Raw genomic sequence first — 24,640 nt, forward strand, 5'->3', positions numbered from 1 at the left:
TTACCAGAAGCTGTTGATTGTCCTCACATTATCAGCCTCTATTCCTTTGAACGTCCGCACAGAGGACCAGATTTTCTGGGCTATTCGCATGATCAGTGTGTTTATATAATTAACCACTTTGCTCAAAATGAATAGCGTTACCTGCATTCCATATTAATGTCCAGCAAGATGGGATAATACGGGTACATTTGACACGATGTATTTGACACAGACACCTATACTAACAGCAATATATACATATATATGACAGGCTACGAGATAGGGGAGGTTAGATATAATAATAAAGCCAGAGTGAAACTGAACATGAACAAAATACTATTACATGTAAACGATTACTCGTTGTTAGTGATACGAGATCGATAACATTTGACTTTACAATTACTTAAAACAGCATATGCCACATTGAGATTTCGCATGCAAGAATTTATTTGTGCCTGGTATTGATTGTAAGGAAAGTTTTGCACAATTTGAGCAAGCCGGAAAAGTGGTGACAAAATCATTAGAAACTAATAAAACTAATGTTTCATCAAATCCATTTCGAGTAGATCCAACAGAGCATTTAACAGCATTCCGAGTATCAGCTTAGAGCTCGGTCCACACGGTAGGTCTTTCAATGTCAAAATAGCGAAAAATGAGCGGCGAGAGGTAGACAACATTGAGTGAGATCGCGCAATAGGTGAGGTATTTGTACGGCAGCTCCACTACCATTTGCTTTTTGTTCTTCTCGTACTCTTCTGGGTTGAGCTTATAAAGCCAACAAGATAGTTTGTATGTCATTTGTTTCATCATCTGTAATGAAAAGTAACAAACCGTGGAAGACAAGCCTTGCTGATAAGGTTTTTATTCGATTAAAAAATACTTATGTAATTGAAAACTATGGTCAAGTTGTTGAACCAGTTCAACATCTCACACCATGAAAACTGCTGCCTGCTTATATGAAAACAAAACAATTATGATCATGAGAACACTAATGTTCACCGCACACGCAAAACAATAATTAAACTTATTAAGAATAAATTTCCATTAAATTTTAATAAAAATTGTAAATTAGATTTTAATAAATATTAACATTTAGTAACTTTTACAACAAACTGTATTTGGCTATGCTGTTCAGTAGTTTTTGCAACATTTTATTACATAAAATTGTTAATATTGTTAGCTTTAAAACGCTGCAATCATATTTGAAGCAGCGCTGACATCATACATACTTGGCATGGTTATACTTGGCATGGTTATACTTGGCATGGTTATACTTGGCATGGTTATACTTGGAATGGTTATGCTTGGCATGGTTATACTTGGCATGGTTATACTTGGCATGGTTATACTTGGCATGGTTATGCTTGGCATGGTTATACTTGGCATGGTTATACTTGGCATGGTTATACTTGGCATGGTTATACTTGGCATGGTTATACTTGGCATGGTGTGCTAATCAGATATGAGAAATTTTAATGAAGTACTTAACTAAAATCAATGCTATGTTTATGAGTTTTCACTTTTGAATCTTTCCATATGTTATTTTATAAAAATAGTATTTTTATAGAATGAAAACTGAGACGCTCTATGTTAAGATATTGTACATCTAGTCATATAGATCAAGCCTGCCTCAAGTGACTAGTCTACACTCAATAAAAAAGCTTGTTTTATCGATGTGATAAAAAGTTTGATGAATTTTGATAAATTAAATAATTTGACCTCTTGAATGAGTCGGTACTAATCAAGGGCACGTATCCAGTACAATACAGGAAATTGTAAGTTATCTCCTCTTTCATCTACATATAAGCCAATAATATGACACGCAAACAATTCAAGCCATATTTTGTGATGGCTTGGTTAAATGTAAGTGAACGCCTGCCCAAACCAATATTCTAATAATTGATCGATACAAGAATTTTATTAACCGGTCACAGATGTCCCTAATATTGTGAGGCTTCATAGCCACATCGACTAATAGCCTACTCACAGCTCTTGTTAAAAAGAGCGAGCTGTAGCCAATGACCATCCTCAGAAGGGCCATCTTAGCCCACTCGAGATCAGGTGTCTTGACATGGTAAGGAGGTGAGCCAACGAGCGCCTCTGCGTCGTGTGGAATAAAATTGTTCTGATAGTTCATCCAGGAGGCCAGAGCCACACCGACTTGCACACCTGAAACAAACCTTTAACAGTGAAAATATTAGGGAACGCAGTCTATTCCCTGACACTGAGGCAACTCAAGTGGCAGCTCAATAAAATTAATGTATAATTACCAATTGTGAATAACTAAAATAGAACTGAGAATTGTCTTCTCTTTTATTCTGTTGAAGAGTTTAGCTTAACAACCCTAGGGTATACAGAGAGGTTTTATCATAATTAGGTAGCTGAATATGTAAGGACTGTCTAATACTATACGCTGAAGATATTAAGCTTAGGCATTTAGTGAACAGGTCAAGAATGCTTTTCGAGCTAAGCATTTTTGTTTAGTACAGTCAACATTTAATGCTGACCAAAGGCAAGATTACCATACACCGCCCACCACATGGTTAGTTGTCAAGAGTTTTTGTTCCCATTCACCGAAAATCATGAGTAAAAATGACTGATTGTTTTTGTAAACATATGAAAAATGCATAGGCTTTTAAAGCATCTACTCTCAGGTAACTTAACCAACAGGTTTATGTATATGTAACGGTTCAAGTAAACTCAGCTGTTAAAAGTACAGGAGATATTATTGAAATCTAAAATTGACGAATATGTGATGAAAAGCATTTCAGCTTCTTGTAGCAGTTTATTTGATCAATTAACTACTTCCTAAAAACAACCTAAAAGTAAGTTTACCTGAAGAGCCTACAAAAATTACCTACAAACCTACAAAATGTTGTACTCATAGCGTATGCAAACGACATTCGCTTAAATATGAAAACACTTTACCTAGTGTTGTACTGCTTTTATCGAAGGTCTGTTAATACATTTTAATTATCTTGTCGAATATTTTTAGTAGCAGTTATCCGAAAGTTTGTTTGAAGTACCATTAAAACATTTTGCTTATATATTATTTGTCGTATGATAGTGAAAGTTTGTGCATTCTGCAAAACTGGTTACGAGGCATAAAACATCGTTTTAATAATCGTTTTCGCTGTGGAAAATTTATAATTGTTTGGTTTTGAGAACAGCAAAGGTCAATGACAAATGTAAAGTGTTTTGTCACAGCTATGTAGTCGACTACCAACAAGGATAACAAAAAAACTAAGCTATCATCAATGTATTATACCCCGTCGTTTTCTGTTGTCCTAGGCTTATGCAGAACTTTTTACAATATCCTCATATTAAAAGCGACAACAAATCTCACAACCAAAAGAATTAATTCTGTTATCCCTTTAAATTTTGAGATATTCATTGCTCTAAGGATTTTAAATCTATTGATGTCTATCAATAGAAACAATATAATATTGTAATTGAAATAGTTACAAAATTGGCTTGTTTTACTTGAGTTTACCTAAATTTACTTAAACCTACTTAAATTTGTGTAAGTTCTTTTCATGTCAAGCGTGCCCCAACATTGCAAAACAGCACGTGTGGCACTTCCTACTTAAAGTTCAACCGAATCTACAAAATTAGCCTATGCACGTATATGAAATATAAAAGTGAAAAGAACATGGGTTACTCTTGCGTAAAACTATTGACTAAAATCTTCAAATGGACAAAACAAATACGCTAGCTGATCGACCAATACCATCAGCTTAACTACGACTGGCCACTAAAATTTTATTTACTAAAAATGTTCCAGTTTTCAGGACTGCCACAGCAGACCCGACCCCGGCACACTATCCGGACTAGGTGATCTATTGCCCATAGTATGAACAGACTCCCCGTTAGAGACACACTTTCTGTTAGGGTACCTGTTAGGGTATGTCTTTAACATAAATAGGATTTCATTCCACTTGAGTTGAGGGCTTTTGTTAAAATCAAAAAAATAATGAAAACACTTTTAAATGTAAAGCAATAAATTAAAACAAAGTTTGAAATTAATATTGATTCCGGCTTGACATTAATGCAAGTCTGATAGAATTTTTCCCATTAACTAGCAGACAATGCTTGTAGACATAGTACATAGTGCCACAAAGTGCTACAAGAAAGAGTACTAAACAAGACAGAAAAAGTTTTGGTTAACCACAGAACGACCCAGTTTTTATGAACTCATACAAATGTGACAGTATGCAGACATGTTGTCAAAGTCAGCTGTTTAAAAGAATTAAGAAACAGATGGGCCTATCTAACAATTAGCACCACAATGTATAGAGCTGACCAAACATATCCCTTCACCAAATGGGCCACCAACTAGGTTATTTACTACAGGTGCATAGTGATGAATGAAGGTGATGAAAAGAGATAAGCGATGCTCTGTCCAAGATGAGGATATCAGCTTCACTTTCGCGGGCAACATATCGACAGGGACAGTAGTCTCTCACCACAAGAGTAACACTTAGCATGAATGAGTCTTGTTATATTTAAATTAGCTGGAACAGTCAACGATAAGATGGAAACGGGAAACTAACTGCATAAAATGGCATAAAGAATACACATCCATGCAACAGACAGCTAATGCATAACAGATATTGAGCAATACATTGGAGTTGTCCACTCAACAGGTAAGCACAAACAACTCCATAGTAGAGCTATGAGTAGACGTGTTAGGAAATGATGGGATTAGGTAAAGAACGAGTAGTAGCAAAGCTAGCAACAATCATATGTAGCTGAGGATGGAGCGCTGGCTAGGATAGCATGCTTGAGGCTGTCCACACCGACACTATCCAAGTCTGGCAAGACTGCTGACTTGTTGATCTGTCGGTCTGAACATGAAGCAAGAAGAGGCAATTTGGTGAGAGGAATGATAGTGATATAAGCGTAGATTACGTACCAAGAGTGGCTACCGTGTCGCCCCTACAAGTGCTCCATGAGGGTAACCCTGTAGTAGGCAGAGTATAAATAACAAGCCCGATGCTTCCAGTTCCAAGTTCATCCACTCTCGAATGTCATAAAAACTCAGCAGTATGTAGCCCGTAAGTTCATCTTTTCAAATGTTGTTCTTATGGCAGCATTATAGAAATGTTCAATTTTGCTAATCGCCACTTTTGTATTATACCATAAATATAGTCTAACAGCATTGTATTACTACAATAGATTTTAATCAAGGAAGATAAATCACCAATGCGACTTGAACATATCAAATGAGATGAAACTCTATCTTTTTTATGGCCTGCATAATATATACAAGGATAGAAAGATAAGAGGAAAGTAAAAAATGGGATAAAACATATATACAAAATTTAAGCTGTCTAAACTCAAATGGAAAAGAAGCCAATAGTAAAAGTTTAATAATTTAGAAGTTGTGCACTACGCAGTTTTAGTGTACTTAGTACGATGGCTTAGGGGAGTGAATAATGGAGTGGAACATTGCTATAGCTATGGTATTATCTAGACACATCAACATAAGGTAGTCAAGGTAAATCAACCGACTACCGACAACAACTTACTAGTTATAGTAGATACTACTAACTGATAGTCCTATGTATCACAACTTACTAGTTATAGTAGATATTGCTAACTGATAGTCTTATGTATAACAACTTACTAGTTATAGTAGATATTACTAACTGATCGTCCTATGTATAACAACTTACTAGTTATAGTAGATATTACTAACTGATAGTCATATGTATCACAACTTACTAGTTATAGTAGATACTACTAACTGATAGTTCTATGTATAACAACTTACTAGTTATAGTAGATATTACTAACTGATAGTTCTATGTATAACAACTTACTAGTTATAGTAGATATTACTAACTGATAGTCATATGTATCACAACTTACTAGTTATAGTAAATACTACTAACTGATAGTTCTATGTATAACAACTTACTAGTTATAGTAGATATTACTAACTGATAGTTCTATGTATAACAACTTACTAGTTATAGTAGATATTACTAACTGATAGTTCTATATATAACAACTTACTAGTTATAGTAGATATTACTAACTGATCGTCCTATGTATAACAACTTACTAGTTATAGTAGATATTACTAACTGATAGTTCTATGTATAACAACTTACTAGTTATAGTAGATATTACTAACTGATCGTCCTATGTATAACAACTTACTAGTTATAGTAGATATTACTAACTGATAGTTCTATGTATAACAACTTACTAGTTATAGTAGATATTACTAACTGATAGTTCTATGTATAACAACTTACTAGTTATAGTAGATATTACTAACTGATAGTCCTATGTATAACAACTTACTAGTTATAGTAGATATTACTAACTGATAGTCCTATGTATAACAACTTAATAGTTATAGTAGATATTACTAACTGATAGTCCTATGTATAACAACTTACTAGTTATAGTAGATATTAATAACTGATAGTCTTATGTCCTGCAGCTCACCAGACAAGTGAAAATGTGAAAAGAAGTAAACTTTGTTGTACAACTTTATTGCGCAATGTGATTTACTAAATGTGCATTTGGATTCTGTTTCTAAATTATGCAAACATGCTTGCTGAGAGCATAGTAGAAACGATTCAGTAACAAACTTTGATAAAATGACATAGGCAATGACAAATTTGACTTCTTCAACGTGTGACAAAATATCACTATTAGGAAGTTAAATATGTACCATTAGGTTTGCAATAGAACTTTATTTTATCCAGTGCTATCTGGGCATAAAACTCTATATAGAGATCTTGGATACGTAATAATACTGTTAAGGTATTGGATATGTAACACACTTTCTTGCTGAAAGCTGCAGCTCACCAAAATATTGAATGAGTTAGATGGCGAGCTTGCAAGCGTAGACGCCGTTGCTCACATTTGCAAATTCACACTTACAAGGAGTGCTCGATATTTTTCACTTTTTATAATGATTAATGGGTTGATGGTTGAAAACTGTTTTAAAACAAAAGTCAGAATGCACCGAAAAAAACAAGTTTGATTTATAGTAAAGATTCGGTTGCTCTATCATAATACAATACCATTTGGAACAAAATTATCTCACAAATAAAATTATAAAAATAGATACTAAAAGATATACAATATATATTGCAACGCACATGTATATGTAACAACAATTGATTTTTACAAATGTCAAGGACAAAAGAATTTACTTGTATCTAATGAGCTTCGCACGGTGTTTGTTGGGAAACTGACACTTGTGCTAGCATTTCACAAAGTATTGTATTATTCCTTCAGTCTGCTTGAGTCATATGTTAGATGTATGTAACACGACTGCTCACCGATCAAATTATCATTCCAGAGTTAATTATTCTACATTGTAAGCAGACTCATGTACCCGAAACAGGGTAAACAATTGTTTAGGCTTAGCCATTATCACACCTTCAAGAGGTTTGTTCCCAATCACAGGCATTCAGCGACATAATAAAACTCGGTTAAATTTCCTTGCCCCATTGACATACAGAAGAAAGGTAGTAACTCAGTTCGTGAACGAGCGAAGGGAATAGAATAGCACAAATAGAATAGTTGGTGGATAGACAAGTGAGCCAATCATGAAAAGTAGACTAGTGGCTAGCCAAGTGAGGAAAGGGAATAGCCAGTGCAAAGAAGAGGGAATTGCCTAATGCATTAGGAAGCTAGACTCAAAGGATGCTGGATCACAAAATGGCCTGTAGTAAAAAAGGGAGCGAGTAGGTATGTAAGTATTTTGAATATTAGAGGAGCACAGACACCTAGTAGGATAGCGGTCTTACTAAAGGATTGCTAGACAATGATTACCGTAAAACCTGTATTTAAACGCCACCTCTATTTGACTGCCAATATGGGCGAACAGTTGAAAAATAGAGTGCCACCCTTTAATTGAATGCCACCTCTATTTGACCGCCACTTTGACATTCTTTGATCTTTGCGAACCCATAATAGCAAGTGATCAGTAGGAAGATGTCCACAAAATGGTATTAATAATGACTCGATTACATCGATAACCATTAAAGCGTTCCTTGTTTCTGTTCGTATCGAAGTCCATTTTCCAACTCGAAGTATTCAGGTTTTTCTGGTAAAAACTGATTGCAACACCATAAAATTAATTAGTAACTGTATCAGACTAATAGTAGTTCCTTTTTTAACCCGGTTTTGATATTTCGATGTATATGGAAAAAAGTTTTCGTATTTACAATGAAAAATGGGCCACTACATATTTTGAAGCTAACATTTTGAGACTATTTTGATTACACGCGGTTTCTTTTTATTAGTGCTAGGAGTTTCTATTTAAAATGGCATTTTGGCATGGTTTTGTTCTGCTAAAGAATAGAGAAAGCATAATATTATTATGCTTTATTAGTTATCTTGAGGTGTTGACTGATGTTCTAAAAAAAGAATCAAGGAGATTGACCCACTAGAAGCTGAGATATAGCCAGCCAAACACAGGTCTACCCAATAAAGAATCAGAGAAAAACCCTTCGAAAATCCCGGAAACTGTGACGTATAAAATCGACTTAATGGTCATGTGTCGGAGTTGCGCACCCTTACCGCCGTTATTTATAATGATTGTTTTGGCTACGAGATGTGAAACGCTTCTCGCGATACTAAATAATTTACAGACTAGCTCTGGTTTCTCAGAAAAATCAACCACACATTGTGTGGTAAAGGCTTTTGCCCACAACCCCTCGCCATGATTTTTAAAAACAGAAGAGCAGATTTTGACTATCGTGCTTCAAATTTTAACTCAATCTCCACGGATATGCTCCGAAGATCATCTGTTCAACGAATGGCGCGTGTATAGTCTATATGCGATATCCGCGAGTTGCAGTTTGTTTAGAATAAGAAATAGGAATGGGACTTTTTGTTCCTTCATCATTTTTCTACTGTGTATCTACTGCAGCATTCTACTGTGTATCTACTGCAGAATTCAGTTGATTTTCATGATTATCGTCACTATTAACAGACTGTAAGTTCACTACAGCCATAATCTTAAAAAACTAAATTGACCGTGCTGCTCTTGCTATAAGAAAAGAAAACGATAACTTTTGATTTGATTTTTCTATTGATCTATTATTTCATCTATGATTATTTTTTATGATTTATATAATAATCATAATGCATATTATACAAAATAATAATATAACTGCGTATAGAATAAATGATGTAACTAATATAATTTGTAGAAAATTCCAAATGATAACCGAGATTGATGATTGATTTAATTGATTCCATTTATTAGCTATAATTAAAAAAAATCTGAACAAGGCTAAAGATGAGTCTGAATAGGGAAGCTAAGTAGAAGAACAACAAAACTGAGCTGAACTAGCAAGATAGCGAAATGTTGCGAAATAATAGATGCGAGTAATTATTTTATGCTAAAACTAATCTACACGTCTGAGGGACTGGTTCGGAATTCTAGGAGCGATGATTGTTAGGCCTAATTTGATTGTTCTATACTTCCAGGTATTAAACCAATTAAAACGCCGTGATTGTTATAGGAGAGCGCATTAGTTGGCTTAATTGACCAATGGCACACAAGTCGATTTCATACGTCATATATTGATGATTACCAAAACACTTATGTTTTTTGGTAGACCTGTGTTTGGCTGGCTATATCTCAGCTTCTGGTTGGTCGATCTCCTTGATTCTTTTTTTAGAACATCAGTCAACACCTCAAGATGAATAATAAAGCATAATAATATTATGCTTTCTCTATTCTTTAAAAAAAATTTTGGATACTAATATCGACTAACTCAGCTGTGCAGATGATGGGTTGAGGTCAGAAGACATGGTGAAAGATATTGAACAGTCAGAAGAACATGAAATGGTTCCAAACAAAAACAACAATCAGAATGTAACTGGCTGAGCAAACGACGTTTATATTTTTGTTCTAAAAATGTTAATATTTGTTTTAAAAAGTTAATTTTTGTAGCTGCATGTATAACAGTTATGATTTGTTTATTTCACTTGTTCTTTAATAGATATTTGTAGCATTTAATAGACTATTATTATAAAACTTACAAATTTGCATATTTATAGCATATTATTTGATAGCATGATTGCGGTCATCTGAACTCGGCTTACAATGGATCGATCAATGCTCATAACTCCTGTTCTATTGCACATAAAACGCCAGTTTTGGCTGCGAACTGTAGAAAACATATCGATGAGTGCAATGAGCTTTTATGCAACCTTGGTAAATATAGATATAAAATGAAAGTATACCTTCAAATTTAAAACAAAATAAAAACGTCTAAACTTTAACAAATTGTGGAGCATGCTAAAATCATCGGTGGTTAATTGTGAGTAATAGATGACAACTGGCAGAGGCATGTATCCGCTTCCTTGTGCATATTTATTTAAAAATATATGACACATTGGAGGTATGTTAGCAAATTTCTTGTGTCCAAAGGGTTAATGTTGCCCCACCGGAAGGAGAGTATAAAATAAAGACGACATTCGATTCGCCAGCAAAAGGTTTAAATCTATCTTCTCAGCATTCTGACGAGCTATTTGAAAAGGATAACGCCACCTTTTCTTGGAACGTCACCTTTAATAAAGCGCCACTTTAAGGGAAAGGTTAAAAATGGAGCGCTATGGCATTCAAATAGAGGTTTTACGGTAAGCAAAGTTGAAACCTATAGCTTGACAGACAAAACACTTAATTCCATATGTTGGTCATGCGGGCCAAATCTTTGAAGCATCGTATACAGGCGCCAACTGACAAACATTAAAATTACCAACACAACTTAGCATTGTTAAATGTGGCTACATGCATCCGATGAATGCTAGTTTTTTATCGCCAGCTACAACAACCCTCAGCTTTGAGAACTATTCCAGCCAATTACGAACTGAGTGTCCTCTGGTGTACAATTACACACCTTCACAAGTATTGACAAGTATTGACAGGTACTCCAACCCTTCGAATATAGCCAAAAGACCAGGATCAACTAGAGGCACACACAGATAAAGTGTAAAGAGAGGCATCCAAGATAAGTAGATGAAGGCAAGACCATGTTATCGACCACCAATCAACAGAAAAAAAGTCATATGAAGAGTGCATACATAGACCTGGACCCAAATGGCAAGCGAAGACTAATTATTTGTGTAACATGTCTAGTTCATCCCTGTGATTCGAGTAGAGGCCATGCGGACAAGGAGACCGATAAGATGATAGTTTGATGTTTGACTAGACCAGCTAACTAAAAGTACTCACTAAATCTAACACATAATCGATATGGAAACTAAAGGAAGTGAGAAAGGAGAGTTAATTACTTACCTAATATTAGCATGGTGTCCCCACGACAGGTACTCCACTCATCGATACGTGGATACATGAGAGCTGCGAGTACGGTAACGATGATCATAACTATGGGCGCATATGGGTGCTTCAACTGGAACTCATCGACAATATCCAAAGCAGGGATAATAAAAAACATGAGTAAAGTAGCAAGGGCTAGCCCAGCGATGACATCCTGCAAGAGAATTATATATATTTTATCTTAAAATCTTTAGCAGCGATGCACTGTCACATGGGTTGAAACAAGTGGAATCTGTCAAGTAACTCAAATGATATCTCTACTAGGTGAATTTTTGAAAGGTCCTGATTACATGTCAGATAAAACTATCCACGGACCCAAAAAGGCTTTCAGGTATGTGAGTATTGGCACAAGGGATGCTGACCCAATTGAAGGTGCATGAGGAATATTCCTCAACAGCCATATTTAAATTCTGGCTAGCCAGGCCGATTTTAGTACTGATGTCTTTTGAATATTAGTCAATCTGTCCAGCAAATTAGCATTAGTTCTGCGCAGTGACTGATTGGCTAAGTCTGTTCGGACAAACTAACTTTTTGTATGCATGTACCAGTATACTAGCATGCCGAGCAAACCCTTTTGCTGCTTACTAATAATAATAGATTTCTACTGAACTTTCAACTGATATCAGGATGGCAGCTATAAGCTTTATATTCCTTTTGTGATATTTATCTAAACAAGAGAATTGTTGATGCAAATAACATTCATGTTTTGTGCCGCTAGTCATTGTTACAAGTTGATTTTTGGAAGTTATGCCTGGAAAGTGTGTTTCTGGGAGAAACAGCTGTTTATATGGTCTTTATCTACTGTTCTGTTATGCATGGAAACATTTCCAAACTAAACCTTTTCATGAATATAATATATCAATTGTTCAGCGCATGACGTGAAATTTATAATATTAAAATGTATTATAAAATATATAAACAATTTGTCGCAAATCTGAAACAGAAATACAACAATACCTGGTTAATGAAATATTGCAATTTGTAAATCAGTTCATAATGTATACGATACTGTTCAACATGGTTTGGTACTACTTGAATGGTTTGGTTCTACCTGACATGGTTTGGTTCTACCTGACATGGTTTGGTTCTACTTGACATGGTTTGGTACTACCTGACATGGTTTGGTACTACCTAAATGGTTTGGTTCTACTTGACATGGTTTGGTACTACCTAAATGATTTAGTTCTACCTGACATGGTTTGGTTCTACCTGACATGTTTTGGTTCTACCTGACATAGTTTGGTTCTACCTGACATGGTTTAGTACTACCTGACATAGTTTGGTTCTACCGACATGGTTTGGTACTACCTAAATGGTTTGGTACTACCTAAATGGTTTGGTACTACCTAAATGGTTTGGTACTACCTAAATGGTTTGGTACTACCTAAATGGTTTGGTACTACCTAAGATGGTTTGGTACTACCTAAATGGTTTGGTACTACCTAAATGGTTTGGTACTACCTAAATGGTTTGGTACTACCTGACATGGTTTGGTACTACCTAAATGGTTTGGTACTACCTAAATGGTTTGGTACTACCTGACATGGTTTGGTACTACCTAAATGGTTTGGTACTACCTGACATGGTTTGGTACTACCTGACATGGTTTGGTACTACCTAAGATGGTCTGGTACTACCTAAATGGTTTGGTACTACCTGACATGGTTTGGTACTACCTAAATGGTTTGGTACTACCTGACATGGTTTGGTACTACCTGACATGGTTTGGTACTACCTGACATGGTTTGGTACTACCTAAGATGGTCTGGTACTACCTAAATGGTTTGGTACTACCTGACATGGTTTGGTACTACCTAAATGGTTTGGTACTACCTGACATGGTTTGGTACTACCTGACATGGTTTGGTACTACCTGACATGGTTTGGTACTACCTAAATGGTTTGGTACTACCTGACATGGTTTGGTACTACCTGACATGGTTTGGTACTACCTAAATGGTTTGGTACTACCTAAATGGTTTGGTACTACCTAAGATGGTTTGGTACTACCTGACATGGTTTGGTACTACCTAAATGGTTTGGTACTACCTAAGATGGTTTGGTACTACCTAAATGGTTTGGTACTACCTAAATGGTTTGGTACTACCTAAGATGGTTTGGTACTACCTAAGATGGTTTGGTACTACCTAAGATGGTTTGGTAATTATTGTGCTATTCTTTCCTTTAGTCTACCATATATTCTCGCATATAAGCCGACCCTAGAAAAACTAAAAAATATGTCAAGAAATGTGGATCTGATAGCTGTAGTGAAAAAGGAAGTACCTTCCTATGGAGTCATGTACTGATAAAAAACGAGTGAGAAACAATCTTGAGATCAATTCTTTAGAGCATCTCAAAAGCCATCTAATAGTTACGGTATCGTGAGAAACAAATTGATACAAAGGGGAAACCCTGGAGCACGTGAAGATAAAGGTAGGTAATTGGACATAAAATTTACAAAAGCATTAAACATAAAAACAAATAATATGTATAAATTCATGATATTAGTTTTAAGGTCACATAGTCATGATTAGACTAGTTCTGTAACATTGTCACTATCCTACTTATGAATTGTCTGTCTCCTGAATCACCATGACTACGCATCAACTTGCCTGCCGTTAATTCAAAGGTGGATGTGTAATTATAATATCTTTATTTGCCACTGCAGTAATTCTTCCAACTTCATGCTTTCAGCTATCATGGCTTCATTGTATCGCGAGTTTCAGGGCCATTTGATTTTTTTTTGTTTTCATTTGATAATGATAACTTGTTTTTAAAAGTCATAGTAGTTTTCTTGTTATGAAATGAATAAATAGGTGAGACAGTGCAACTTAAGTTTATTATTATTATCCCTACGTGGCTTTAAAGCTGGTTCACACAATCACACAGTGCTTCGGTGATTGTCGTAATAATAATGTTCACACTATCACAAACCAATCTGCCTTTACATCAGTTAATAGTCTGTGATATAGCGTTCTCATTATAAAAATCAGTCAAAAAAACAATATAATACCAGTCTCGCAGTGAATTTCTTGAAAGAAAACATTGATCAAACAATCCACAGCGGCCAATCATCACTGAAGCGGTGCACATAGTATACGTGGATGCTCGGCGAACCACCCGAAGTTGGACATCTGCAAAATTTGCAAACTGTCCCGATGTATTCGCGTCGCCTCGACAATGTCATCGGTTACGTTGTGCATAGTCGACGAGTAATCGCTGAAAAGACAACACCTTTAGCAACAATACATTGTCAGTATTGTCGCTAAAGACATGAATGTGGAGAGCACGGTATGTTTATGTTGAAGTCCACTAGCAACAAGCTGGTAGATGTCAGCGACAAAGAAATTATTTCTTACAAGAATAGCTAGTCTGCTTTTCAACTATTTAATAGACTTAGACCATACCGCCTCCATCTATAGAGAATTGCCAAAATGTACTTTTCACCATTTTGCTATACTGGCACTCATTGGCTCACAAGTTTTTAGCATTACGTTATCTCGTTGATCCTTTACGGATTTCAGTATTGTATCTACAAAGTACTCTACAATTATGCCGCATGTAGATATAATGTGTTTGTCTGTCAGTTTTTGGTATGTCCAGTTGCAGTAGCAGAGTTTTAGGAATGAAAATCTACTTCGCACTAAAACCTCCAAGTTTGCAGACAGGCGAGCTAACCACTACAGCACGCTGTCCTTACCATATTATGGAGTAATAGTGCACACACTTATGCAGCGCTGTGAAAACACTAGCAGGCTTTAAGGTCATGATTGCATGAGAGATCCTTTACAAGTATAACATAGCAAGCTGGATTCAGACGAAGGACACGGCACTTATTATAGTAAGTTAACTTTTGGAAGCATTTGCCCTTGCAGAGCCCTGATTAGTATATAAATTTCTGATAGTAGTCCAGGCACTAGCATCACCAGTCACAATCTGAACTAGATTCACTGTCGTTATTAGTTCTGGCTACTAACTCTAAAAAGTTATCGCAATCAGCTGATATCATCCTATTACTGCTAGCATTAACACTACTACTCCTTGCAGCATTAGAGAGACGAGGTTAATTTCATTTGGAGAGCGCCATTGGCCCTAAAAGAAAGTTGTTGCCCCCTGGGAAAACATTCATAAAGATGAAACAAAAGCAGAAACAAGCTACAAACGAAATTCCCAATTTTATTTAAAGATGTTTTTATTTCGGACTTTTCGTTCGTTTAATATTCCAAAAACGATCTTTTTTTCCTCAAAATGGCTTATTTTTTAGTTTCTAACAAAGATCAATATATTGTATACCGTATATATCAATATATTTTTTCACTATTAGTAAAAAAATTGACAGAAAAAGGTAACAAGCCAACCAAAAATCGATTTTTAAAAACCGTTCCTGTGGCGACAAAATAGTCGCTCTGCCCATTGTCGTAGGTATCACATAACGACAATAATGTTGCTCTGCCTGCAAAAGGGGTTAACAACACTTACCATTTTCTAACTTTTAAACTTCACACCATGAGAAAAGTGTTTTTTGGGCAGTTCAAAGGGATTAAGAGAAAAAAAAACAATTGTAAAGGTTTTTAAATTTTGTCAAACAACCGTAACTTTCAAACTTCATATCATGAGGAAAATGTTTTGTGCAGGTCAAATAAATTAAGAAAAAAAATAAAACTGTAAAAATGTTTAAATAAAAATGTGAAATAATTAGCAAGTAATGGCTAAATAAAGCCTGTTTTGCTACAATTACAATGAAAAATTATTTAGCGATGATACAATTAACACGAACTGAGAAAACAAAATAAAAATATTGAATATGTTGAATTAATAATGACAATAATTAGTGCATAAAATGTGTATAGAAAAAAGTTAATGTTGCAGCAGAAGCTATCCATTAAAACTTTGAATACAATGATACTGGTACCTCTTCGTAGTTCATACTGATACAAAAATAAAAATAAGATATCGGACTGTCTTTGTCTGGTACTTTATCTGACCAAGTGAAGATAGAATGTAGAGGCTATTCCTACTCGAGATAATACAATTTTCCACATGAAAATAATTCAGCCTTAACAGATTTGGCCATCAAACATTAAGAAAAACCGGAAATAGGACTGTAATGGCACATTTGAAATTGAAACGGCACATTTGAATAATACAAATCAAAAAAAGTAATGGCAGCAAAAAATTAACTTTTGAAAATTTTTTAAAAACAACAAATACAAAAGATAATATTAATTAATAAAAAGTGCACATATGGCGTGTACAACCGCGAAAAGGAAACAAAGTATGTATATAATAAGATCTATGCAATCGTAGGAGCCTTCATAGACTTGTGGTTAGAGAGTTGGTTTATAAACATGCGGTTGCAATCTTTGTGAGTTCAAATCCAGCATGAGATGGATATGCCATTCCTATATTTTAATGGCTTTAGCTGGACAAACCTTTGTCTAGCTAAAGCTAAATACAGTACATAGCTTTGTATGATACATGGGCTTAATGCTTCTTGTAACAGCCAAGTATTTACTGTTCAGTTTTTGGCTGTTTAACCAATTTTGAATTTTTGTTAACGTTTAACTCTTTAACATTTAACTCTTAACATTTTTATAAGAAAAAATAAAACAACTGATAAAAAATTAAAACAACAGCGAAGTTGGCAACACACTCACGGAGTGCTCAGCGCTTGCAAAAACCTCACATGTAGCTCCCTGTAACAATGGACTATCAGTGACCGAAGTTCATCAGCTGAGCGAGTGAACTCTGGACTTCTGCTAAGAGGATACCGAGAATGCTGGCACAACGCCCAAAAACACTGGCACAGGACCACTTGTGACATTATCAATTGATTCGCTGGAACGACCTCTGTGACCTCAGAGGCACAACTAAAGGTTGGTTTACGCTATATCACTGTTGATGCCACAATACTTCGGTGATCGTCGATGGTAACAATGTTCACACTCTCACAAACCCATCCACGTTTGCGTCAGGAGATACTCCGTGACATTTATCATTTTAAATTTTCGCGAATAAACCCTCTTTGTTTTCGCATGCGTGAACCAAAAACTAGTCCCGCAGCAACTATTATAAACGGATATGAATTAATCACGCTATCCGCGACCGCGAATTACCATCGCCGAAAAGGTTCACATTTGAAAGGTGGCCGTCGACGCTCAGCGAAGCATCGGGAAAGTTTGACAGCTGCTAACTTTCCCGACGTGTCCGCGATGCTTCGTCGATGCCATCAATTCACCGCTCCCATAATCGACGATGAATGCTGAAAGGGAAACGCTGACAAAAGGCGGACATAGTGTGAACCGGCCTTAAGGCAACAAGACTGTAGGAATGACACAACAGCTTGCTTTCATGTCTCCGTCTCTCAGTGGTTCCATAGACGCAAGTTACTTTGATGACCATAATAACATTCAAATTAATAAAAACTAGCATTTGTAGTAAAGCTCTGGGATAATCTCCTAGTTGTTATTAAATTACAAGTTGAAACTACATGTAGATAACTAACAAATATAAATACCTAATGCACTGAACTCTACCTTTGACAATTAATAAACTGCACAATAAACCAATAATCCTGCAAGTTTTGTTAAAAAATGGATCAATGACAAAATGCAGCTGGCTCGTGTTAAATGCTCTGATGAATATGTTATGACAATAACTTACTAAAAACATCCCGACGAGTATAGTTTCATATAATCACATACAACAAGCAGTTTCATTTCACATGCAACAGCAGAATTTTAATCACTGAAATTTTTTACAGAGTTTGCTAAATCTCTGTTAGCCCAAACAGCAGTTATATATTGTCCCACTTTTTGAACGCTAACAAACAGTTTTGGTATCAGAGCTTGCTAAGGATATTTTACCCAGAGCGAGGTGTGTCAATACATCGAACGCTTTGAAAAGTGACTCAAATACTAATAATTGATCAACTAGTTAAGCAAGTAAAACTAACTATACTAGCTCTCTTTATGGAGTCGCTATGCATCTTTTTTGTATAAAAGGTCTCAGAAGTCGCGAAAGGCGTAGCGCCACAAGAGGTGCCATGTTGCAGGAGTAATGTCACAGGAAGTACGAAAGCCAACCTGAACCTGTTATTTGACAACTTTCTGAAACTTTTACGCCAAAGTCCAATAAAAGACTTGATAGCAAACGAAATCACATGGCGTATCAGCATATCTGATTACTCTAAAGATGCAAGTCCAACATGTTATTCTGCCAAGTAGATAAACATTGGCACAGTAAAGGCCCTCATTTGTTCCAACAGTCTTCACACTCATATAGTATGTGAGACTAGTATTAGACCAGTTAGAGGATGACTGATCACATTTACAGAACGTTCGAATTCCTACATGTACTATAAAGGAACACGTGTACTATAAAGGAATACGTGTACTGTAAAGGAATACGTGTACTATAAAGGAATACATGTACTATAAAGAAATACACGTACTATAAAGAAATACACGTACTATAAAGAAATACACGTACGATAAAGAAATACATGTACTGTAAAGGAATACATGTACTATAAAGGAATACATGTATGTACTATAAATGAATACATATACTATAACGGAATACATGTACTATAAAGGAATAGGCCCTACATGTACTATAAAGGAATACATTTATTATAAAGGAATACATGTACTATAAAGGAATACATGTACTATAAAGGAATACATGTACTATAAAGGAATACATGTATGTACTATAAAGGAATACATGTACTATAACAGAATACATGTACTATAAAGGAATAGGCCCTACATGTACTATAAAGGAATACATGTACTATAAAGGAATACGTGTGACAAAATATAAAAATCTATAAATTATGGAATCGAGCACGAGCATTCTCTTATTTCTTACACACATTTGTAAATGTTGAGTTACTCCTCTTCTGTCAATAACCCACAAACAAATCCGATAAAACATTTTAAGTACGATAAAAATAATTTTTCCATGATCAGCAATCGGTTATTGGTTCATTGCTCATCGTCAATGGGTCATTTCGACAGCCAACATGACGGTCAAGGTCGGAAGAAATAAAACTGACTCAACTGTGATTGACTGAATTAGTTAATTATAACGATCTCGATTCAATTTTATTCATTATTAACATAGCAAGTTGCAATGCAAGACTGGCTTTTGAATGACGGTGTCAACAGTGTTTCAAGTAAACAACCATAACAGACATATAGCACTTTTGTCAGCAAAATATAGCAATACAAATACAGTAATACTTCAACTTACGAGTGCTCCAACGTACGAGAAACTTGAGATACGAGCCAGCTTTCAAGCAAGTTTTAGCACTAACATACGAGCCATGTTTGAGATACGAGCACTTGAGTCAGTTGCCAAGTATGCCGGAGGTGTTTTATGACAACAGCATCACTCTGTATTTTTCAACTGCTCATGTTATACTGTTGTACCGTGTTTTTTGTGCACGATTTTCTGTGCAGAATTATGTGAATTAAACGTACTGTGCGTAGACCGAAAGTTTGCCAGTAAAATGAAAGATAATACAAAGAAAAAGCAAATGATAACAGTCGATATTAAACGGAAAAACATTGAAAAATATGCGAAATGTGTATGCGTGATTCAGCTAGCTTGGCAATATGACAGAAATACACTCATAATTATCAAACAGAAGGATTATATTCAGGGCATTTAGTTCGCAAAAGGACTAACCATAGTTTCTAAACGGTGCAGCTGATGGCATTGGACAAACAATTGGCCGGTGACAGCGTAACTGAAACGATGCTATGTGAAAAGGTCGGCGCTATCTATCCAAACTGTTTAATAAACATTCGGACAAGTTGGCTAGTGGTCGTGCGCTAACCATTTGTGACGACACCTGTGTTCGTCCTAATCGCAACATGTTGCAAGGGCGACAAAGGCAAACGTCCTTAGATAGGTTTATCTTAAAATGGCCGGCTAATCGTGAAAGCGAAAAAAAAGGAAAAATTTCTCGCTAACCAGCGAGAAATTTCAAACGATGAACGCCGAAGAAATTTTAATTACGTTTAGTTGAAAATGAAAGTTTGCTTTTAGGTTTGCTTCTAAGTTTGTCTTTTAATACTTTGATAAAATCCAAATTTATCAAAGTCAACTGTTGTAACGAAGGATAACTTATATCTCCCTCCCTGGCAAATGCGAGTGTTAACTGCTATTGTATGTATTTAATTTTACATTTTAATTAATCACATTTCCTTGCATTATTTTTTATTTGTTGCTTTTTGAAAGCATGTAGTACGTAAGGAGAATAACCATCATGTTCTTTCTGTTACAATATCTTGTTTTGAGTATTTTATTTGCTTTTTAGAGTATGGAAACCAATCAATATATATTTAATTGTTCTATATATAAATGAATTGCACTAACATGCGAGTAAATTGACATACGAGCTCAGTCTCGGAACGCATTACGCTCGTAAGTTGAAGTATGACTGTAGATGATCCCCATTAAATGGTGAATATTCAGATGATACTTAAATAAATACATTGGAAAATCCAGCGATGACATCATGGGCTTCAAACGAATGAGGCCAATTCTTAATATATTTGTCAACATGGTGTGTATCATTCAGTACGCCTTGTCAACACGACATATCGTTTTGTAGCGTCGTATGTAGCCGCAAAAAGTATCTACACTATATATCAATTATGCATTTCATCGCTGTGTGTAGCCAGGCCTTAACACAAAGCTAAAAGTGAGGAAACATGTCCATAAGACACTGTCATCCGAGGAAGTCGCTCGCTTTTCATCATCCCAGCAGTATATACCTCGATTCTATTAATAAGAATTTTGATCGAAAAACCTTTAGATATTCAGCCCAAAGACTTGAATAGTTATTAGGGTAATTATTTAGCATGGTAGCTATTTCTGGTAGATATTTTTTAACTGTTGTAATTTGCTCTGTTCACTTTCGTGTTTGTACAATGTTAATAAAAAGAATAAATTCAAATTACGAAAAGAGATTTTCGACTCCAATTTGCTACCTTACCCATTACTAATACAATTTTTCTTTGTGCAACGCTAGCCAACCCAGAATACAAATTTTCAAATGCTAACTTTTAAGCTATTGCAAACCGCAATGTCACTTCGGAGGCATCAATGCAATCACACTCAACCTAGGCGTGGCAGAATCATGAGTCTCCGTAACTCTATTAGGCATCTCAACTTGATCCCGCCTACTCATAAAAGATTCACTGAGAGGATTAGTAATTTAGCGCTTAACCAAGCTACGATGATTGATCTTAATGGTGACCTCATTGGACAGGCGGTGGAATTTCAACTTACCGCCACACTGTGCATGCCGAGGTATAGACGGCTGAGACAGACGCAAAGGCACCAGATAACTCCGAGAGCTATAAATGTGTTTGAGTTGACCTACAAAAGTGATAATCACCCTAGGGAAGCACTAATCAGATGGATCAGTTAAGCAATTATGATCCGCATTTTTCCTCCTTGTTACAAGGAGCAGTGTATGTAGGTTCAACAAAAGGTGATCGATAACAATGTACTTATGTATGGTTCGGGCTAATGACGTCCCTCCCCTACTTCAGCTATGACAACTAAGCGGCCCTGAAAGGCTGTGGGAGCCGGCAAGTGTCGGTAATTATTCATGTTCAAGTATCCAGACACACCTATCAATTTTCAATTGCAATGATGGAGATGGCAAACTTTTTACCTTCAAACAAAATGTCTACTAGAATATTTGACAACTTGGCACAGCTACCATGGCGTGTCCGAACAGGCCTTTCTGTCTGATAGAATGAACTGGTTATAGGACTAGTTAGTGTAACTAGATTTGACCAACGCTAACCTTCATACTTTAATAAACCATCTTAGCCTGGCATTCAAGGATCATCGTACACAAGTGCATACATAGTACAACTAGCTATTGAAAATAGGTCACGTGTAAACTGGTCACAATTATCTAGTATCACAAGGTCAGCACACAAGTCAATTTATGTAGTTCATAGAAATGGACTATGAACCTGACTCACTTAAGTTATCAACATCTTAATAAGGTTGACTTCTCTAGCATTCATTGTAATCTTGAACAACAACGTATGTGTCACACAAGTCACTTACCTCATATCTTTGTATAGTAAAATAAAGAAAGGCCCAAGGAAACGCAAGACCAATCATGGCGTGCGTAGAAGGCATCCCATATTCTAATTCGTATCGCTTTTCCATGCGAACAACTGGTGGACTGGCTGGTCGAGGCAACCTGGAAACATTTAGCCATTTCAAATAAAAAACTGGAAAATTTTCTGGAGTTTCTGAATTTTGGTAATATATAATGAACGTATAAAATTGTCACTCAAAAACATAGATTGGTTTCCTCACCTTATAATATCCTTGAGTGCCTGACCGACGTACATGATCAAACACCATGTGAGTACAAGACGCCTGCATACATAACCATCTACATTCCAAAACCAGTATGGAAAAAAACAGCAGTAAAACATTTCATTGCCAAGACCCGCTCCAATGTGGAATAGGTAGTAGAAGAACGGCCACCTAACCACATAGTCTTTGTTGTCAGCGTCTTTACTAGATGCTGTACTATATTCACTAAGACTTCTACGATGACCCTGGTATTTCCTAGAACGAAGATTATATCCATGTGCTACAGAATTGTCATAGTCTTCTAAAAGTGTGCTAGAGGCGTCATAAAAGCCACTACTTTTTCGTTGGAGATCAGCAGCTGAAGAGAGGTTATCACCATCTTCGTTGTTCTCATCAGTTTTATAGGTTACACCAAATGTTTTTTGAAATGTAGCGACCAATTGAGGATCATTCAAGAAATCAAATACCTGTGACGCCATCGCTCTAAAATCATAAAATACACATGTTAAACAGTTTACTAGAATACTATATCCTAATTTGAATCAAAATAATTTGTGGTGTAGCATTCTGGTGCTCATAAAAACGATTACAATTCTTAAGCTCACAAAACACTTTTGAAATAAAATTGCGCATAGGTACATTAACTTATTGTTCTATATGTGAGTGACTAATACTCAAAAATTGTAGGATTTGGTAAATGGATCAACTAAAGAAGAGTTAACAATGAACTACTATATAAAACAAACGATGTAGAAAACATCACATATAATCCTTGGTAATCAACAAAACCTACTTTTATGAGATAAGGGCCACAACGTTCGCACTGTTAAAAAGAAGCACTGTCTGTATACAAAAGTTTCGTAATGCAACTGTTAACGCAGAATAGTAAGACTACCTTATGATATTCGTTCCTTCTCAGTGTTCAAAATTCACACATATAACCGTTCCAGATAAACATAACATCATGCACAAATAATTTCAAAAATGATTTATCAATTAAAACACCGACAAGGTCGGTGAAGGTCAATTTTACTGTTCTTTCTATTTGCGATATAATAAAAATTACTACTGCAAGTACAATGTGAAACTAACAACTTTTAATTGTTTCACGTCTACGTGTTATTAGCATGCAGTTTAGCGAGGGTGGATCAGCCACACAAACAATTATAAAAATAAATATGCGGAACAACTTACTACACCAGCGCCAGTAGACTATGTCGCGAAGCAGTAGAACAATGAAGGAGGGCTGGCGCAGATGATTTCCGTAGATAGCGCACCGGCGCTTTGATTGGCGAAACAATTGAGTTACTCCATTCATGTAGCGCCGTCGAATGGTATTTGCTGTTCCGGTCGCTTCATATCGAAACAGCGGCCATTTTTATGTGGGTAGCAACATCTGTGCAAAGCTCCCCGATGTTGATACTATGAAATAATTTGTGATTGAAAGATTTTTAGAGAAAAAATGCAAAAGGTTAAATTTTTAGCAACTCTCATCTATGTACTTTACGTAACTCCCTTCTATATACTTTATGCAGATTCCTTCAGTATGAGCCTACTTCACACGCATTAAGTAAAACCAATGATATACAGCCCAAATGGGGGCTGTATATCATTGGTAAAACTATCTGATTGCACAGCCAAACCTTTTGATAGCGTCATTACAAAAATGTTAGTTGCTGTAGAAGTCACTTTATCCGTAATTTTGTAATCAGTACTTGCTCTCCAAATGTAATGATCCTTAGCAAGTAGTTTTTTGGTGATGTAGATGACCCTGGAAGCAATTTTTATCTATCAATTCCACAGTTAAGTTTTGATAGTCCCATATTTTGATTTTCTAAAAACTGTGAGAAAACCAGCTAGCAGCATAACAAGGTCGTTGCTAATGAACAAGCAGATATGAGAGGTTATCATGCTTCTGTAATCGAATAATTGTGCCCATGATCATATCGCAGGATCTCTCATGGCACA

At 35.8% G+C, this 24,640-nt stretch overlaps 1 protein-coding gene across 2 annotated transcripts; it reads right to left on the bottom strand.

The window, feature by feature from the left end:
• Positions 1-43: 43 nt before the first annotated feature.
• Positions 44-23,901, bottom strand: LOC137401112 (sphingosine-1-phosphate phosphatase 2-like). Of its 2 annotated transcripts, XM_068087476.1 has the most exons (8): positions 23,867-23,901; positions 22,670-23,155; positions 22,412-22,550; positions 21,614-21,703; positions 11,264-11,459; positions 4,895-4,942; positions 1,967-2,148; positions 50-789 (listed from the first exon to the last, which is right to left on the bottom strand). In XM_068087476.1, the coding sequence occupies exons 2-8, from the start codon at positions 23,149-23,151 to the stop codon at positions 583-585; spliced, it is 1,344 nt and encodes a 447-aa protein (XP_067943577.1). In that variant the 5' UTR covers positions 23,152-23,155; positions 23,867-23,901; the 3' UTR covers positions 50-582. The 2 variants fall into 2 exon arrangements, with proteins under 2 accessions (XP_067943578.1, XP_067943577.1); XM_068087477.1 differs by lacking the exon at positions 4,895-4,942 and having other exon boundaries at positions 44-789.
• Positions 23,902-24,640: the final 739 nt, after the last annotated feature.

Source organism: Watersipora subatra, chromosome 7, assembly GCF_963576615.1.
Source record: "Watersipora subatra chromosome 7, tzWatSuba1.1, whole genome shotgun sequence".
Taxonomy (NCBI): Eukaryota; Metazoa; Bryozoa; class Gymnolaemata; order Cheilostomatida; family Watersiporidae; genus Watersipora; species Watersipora subatra.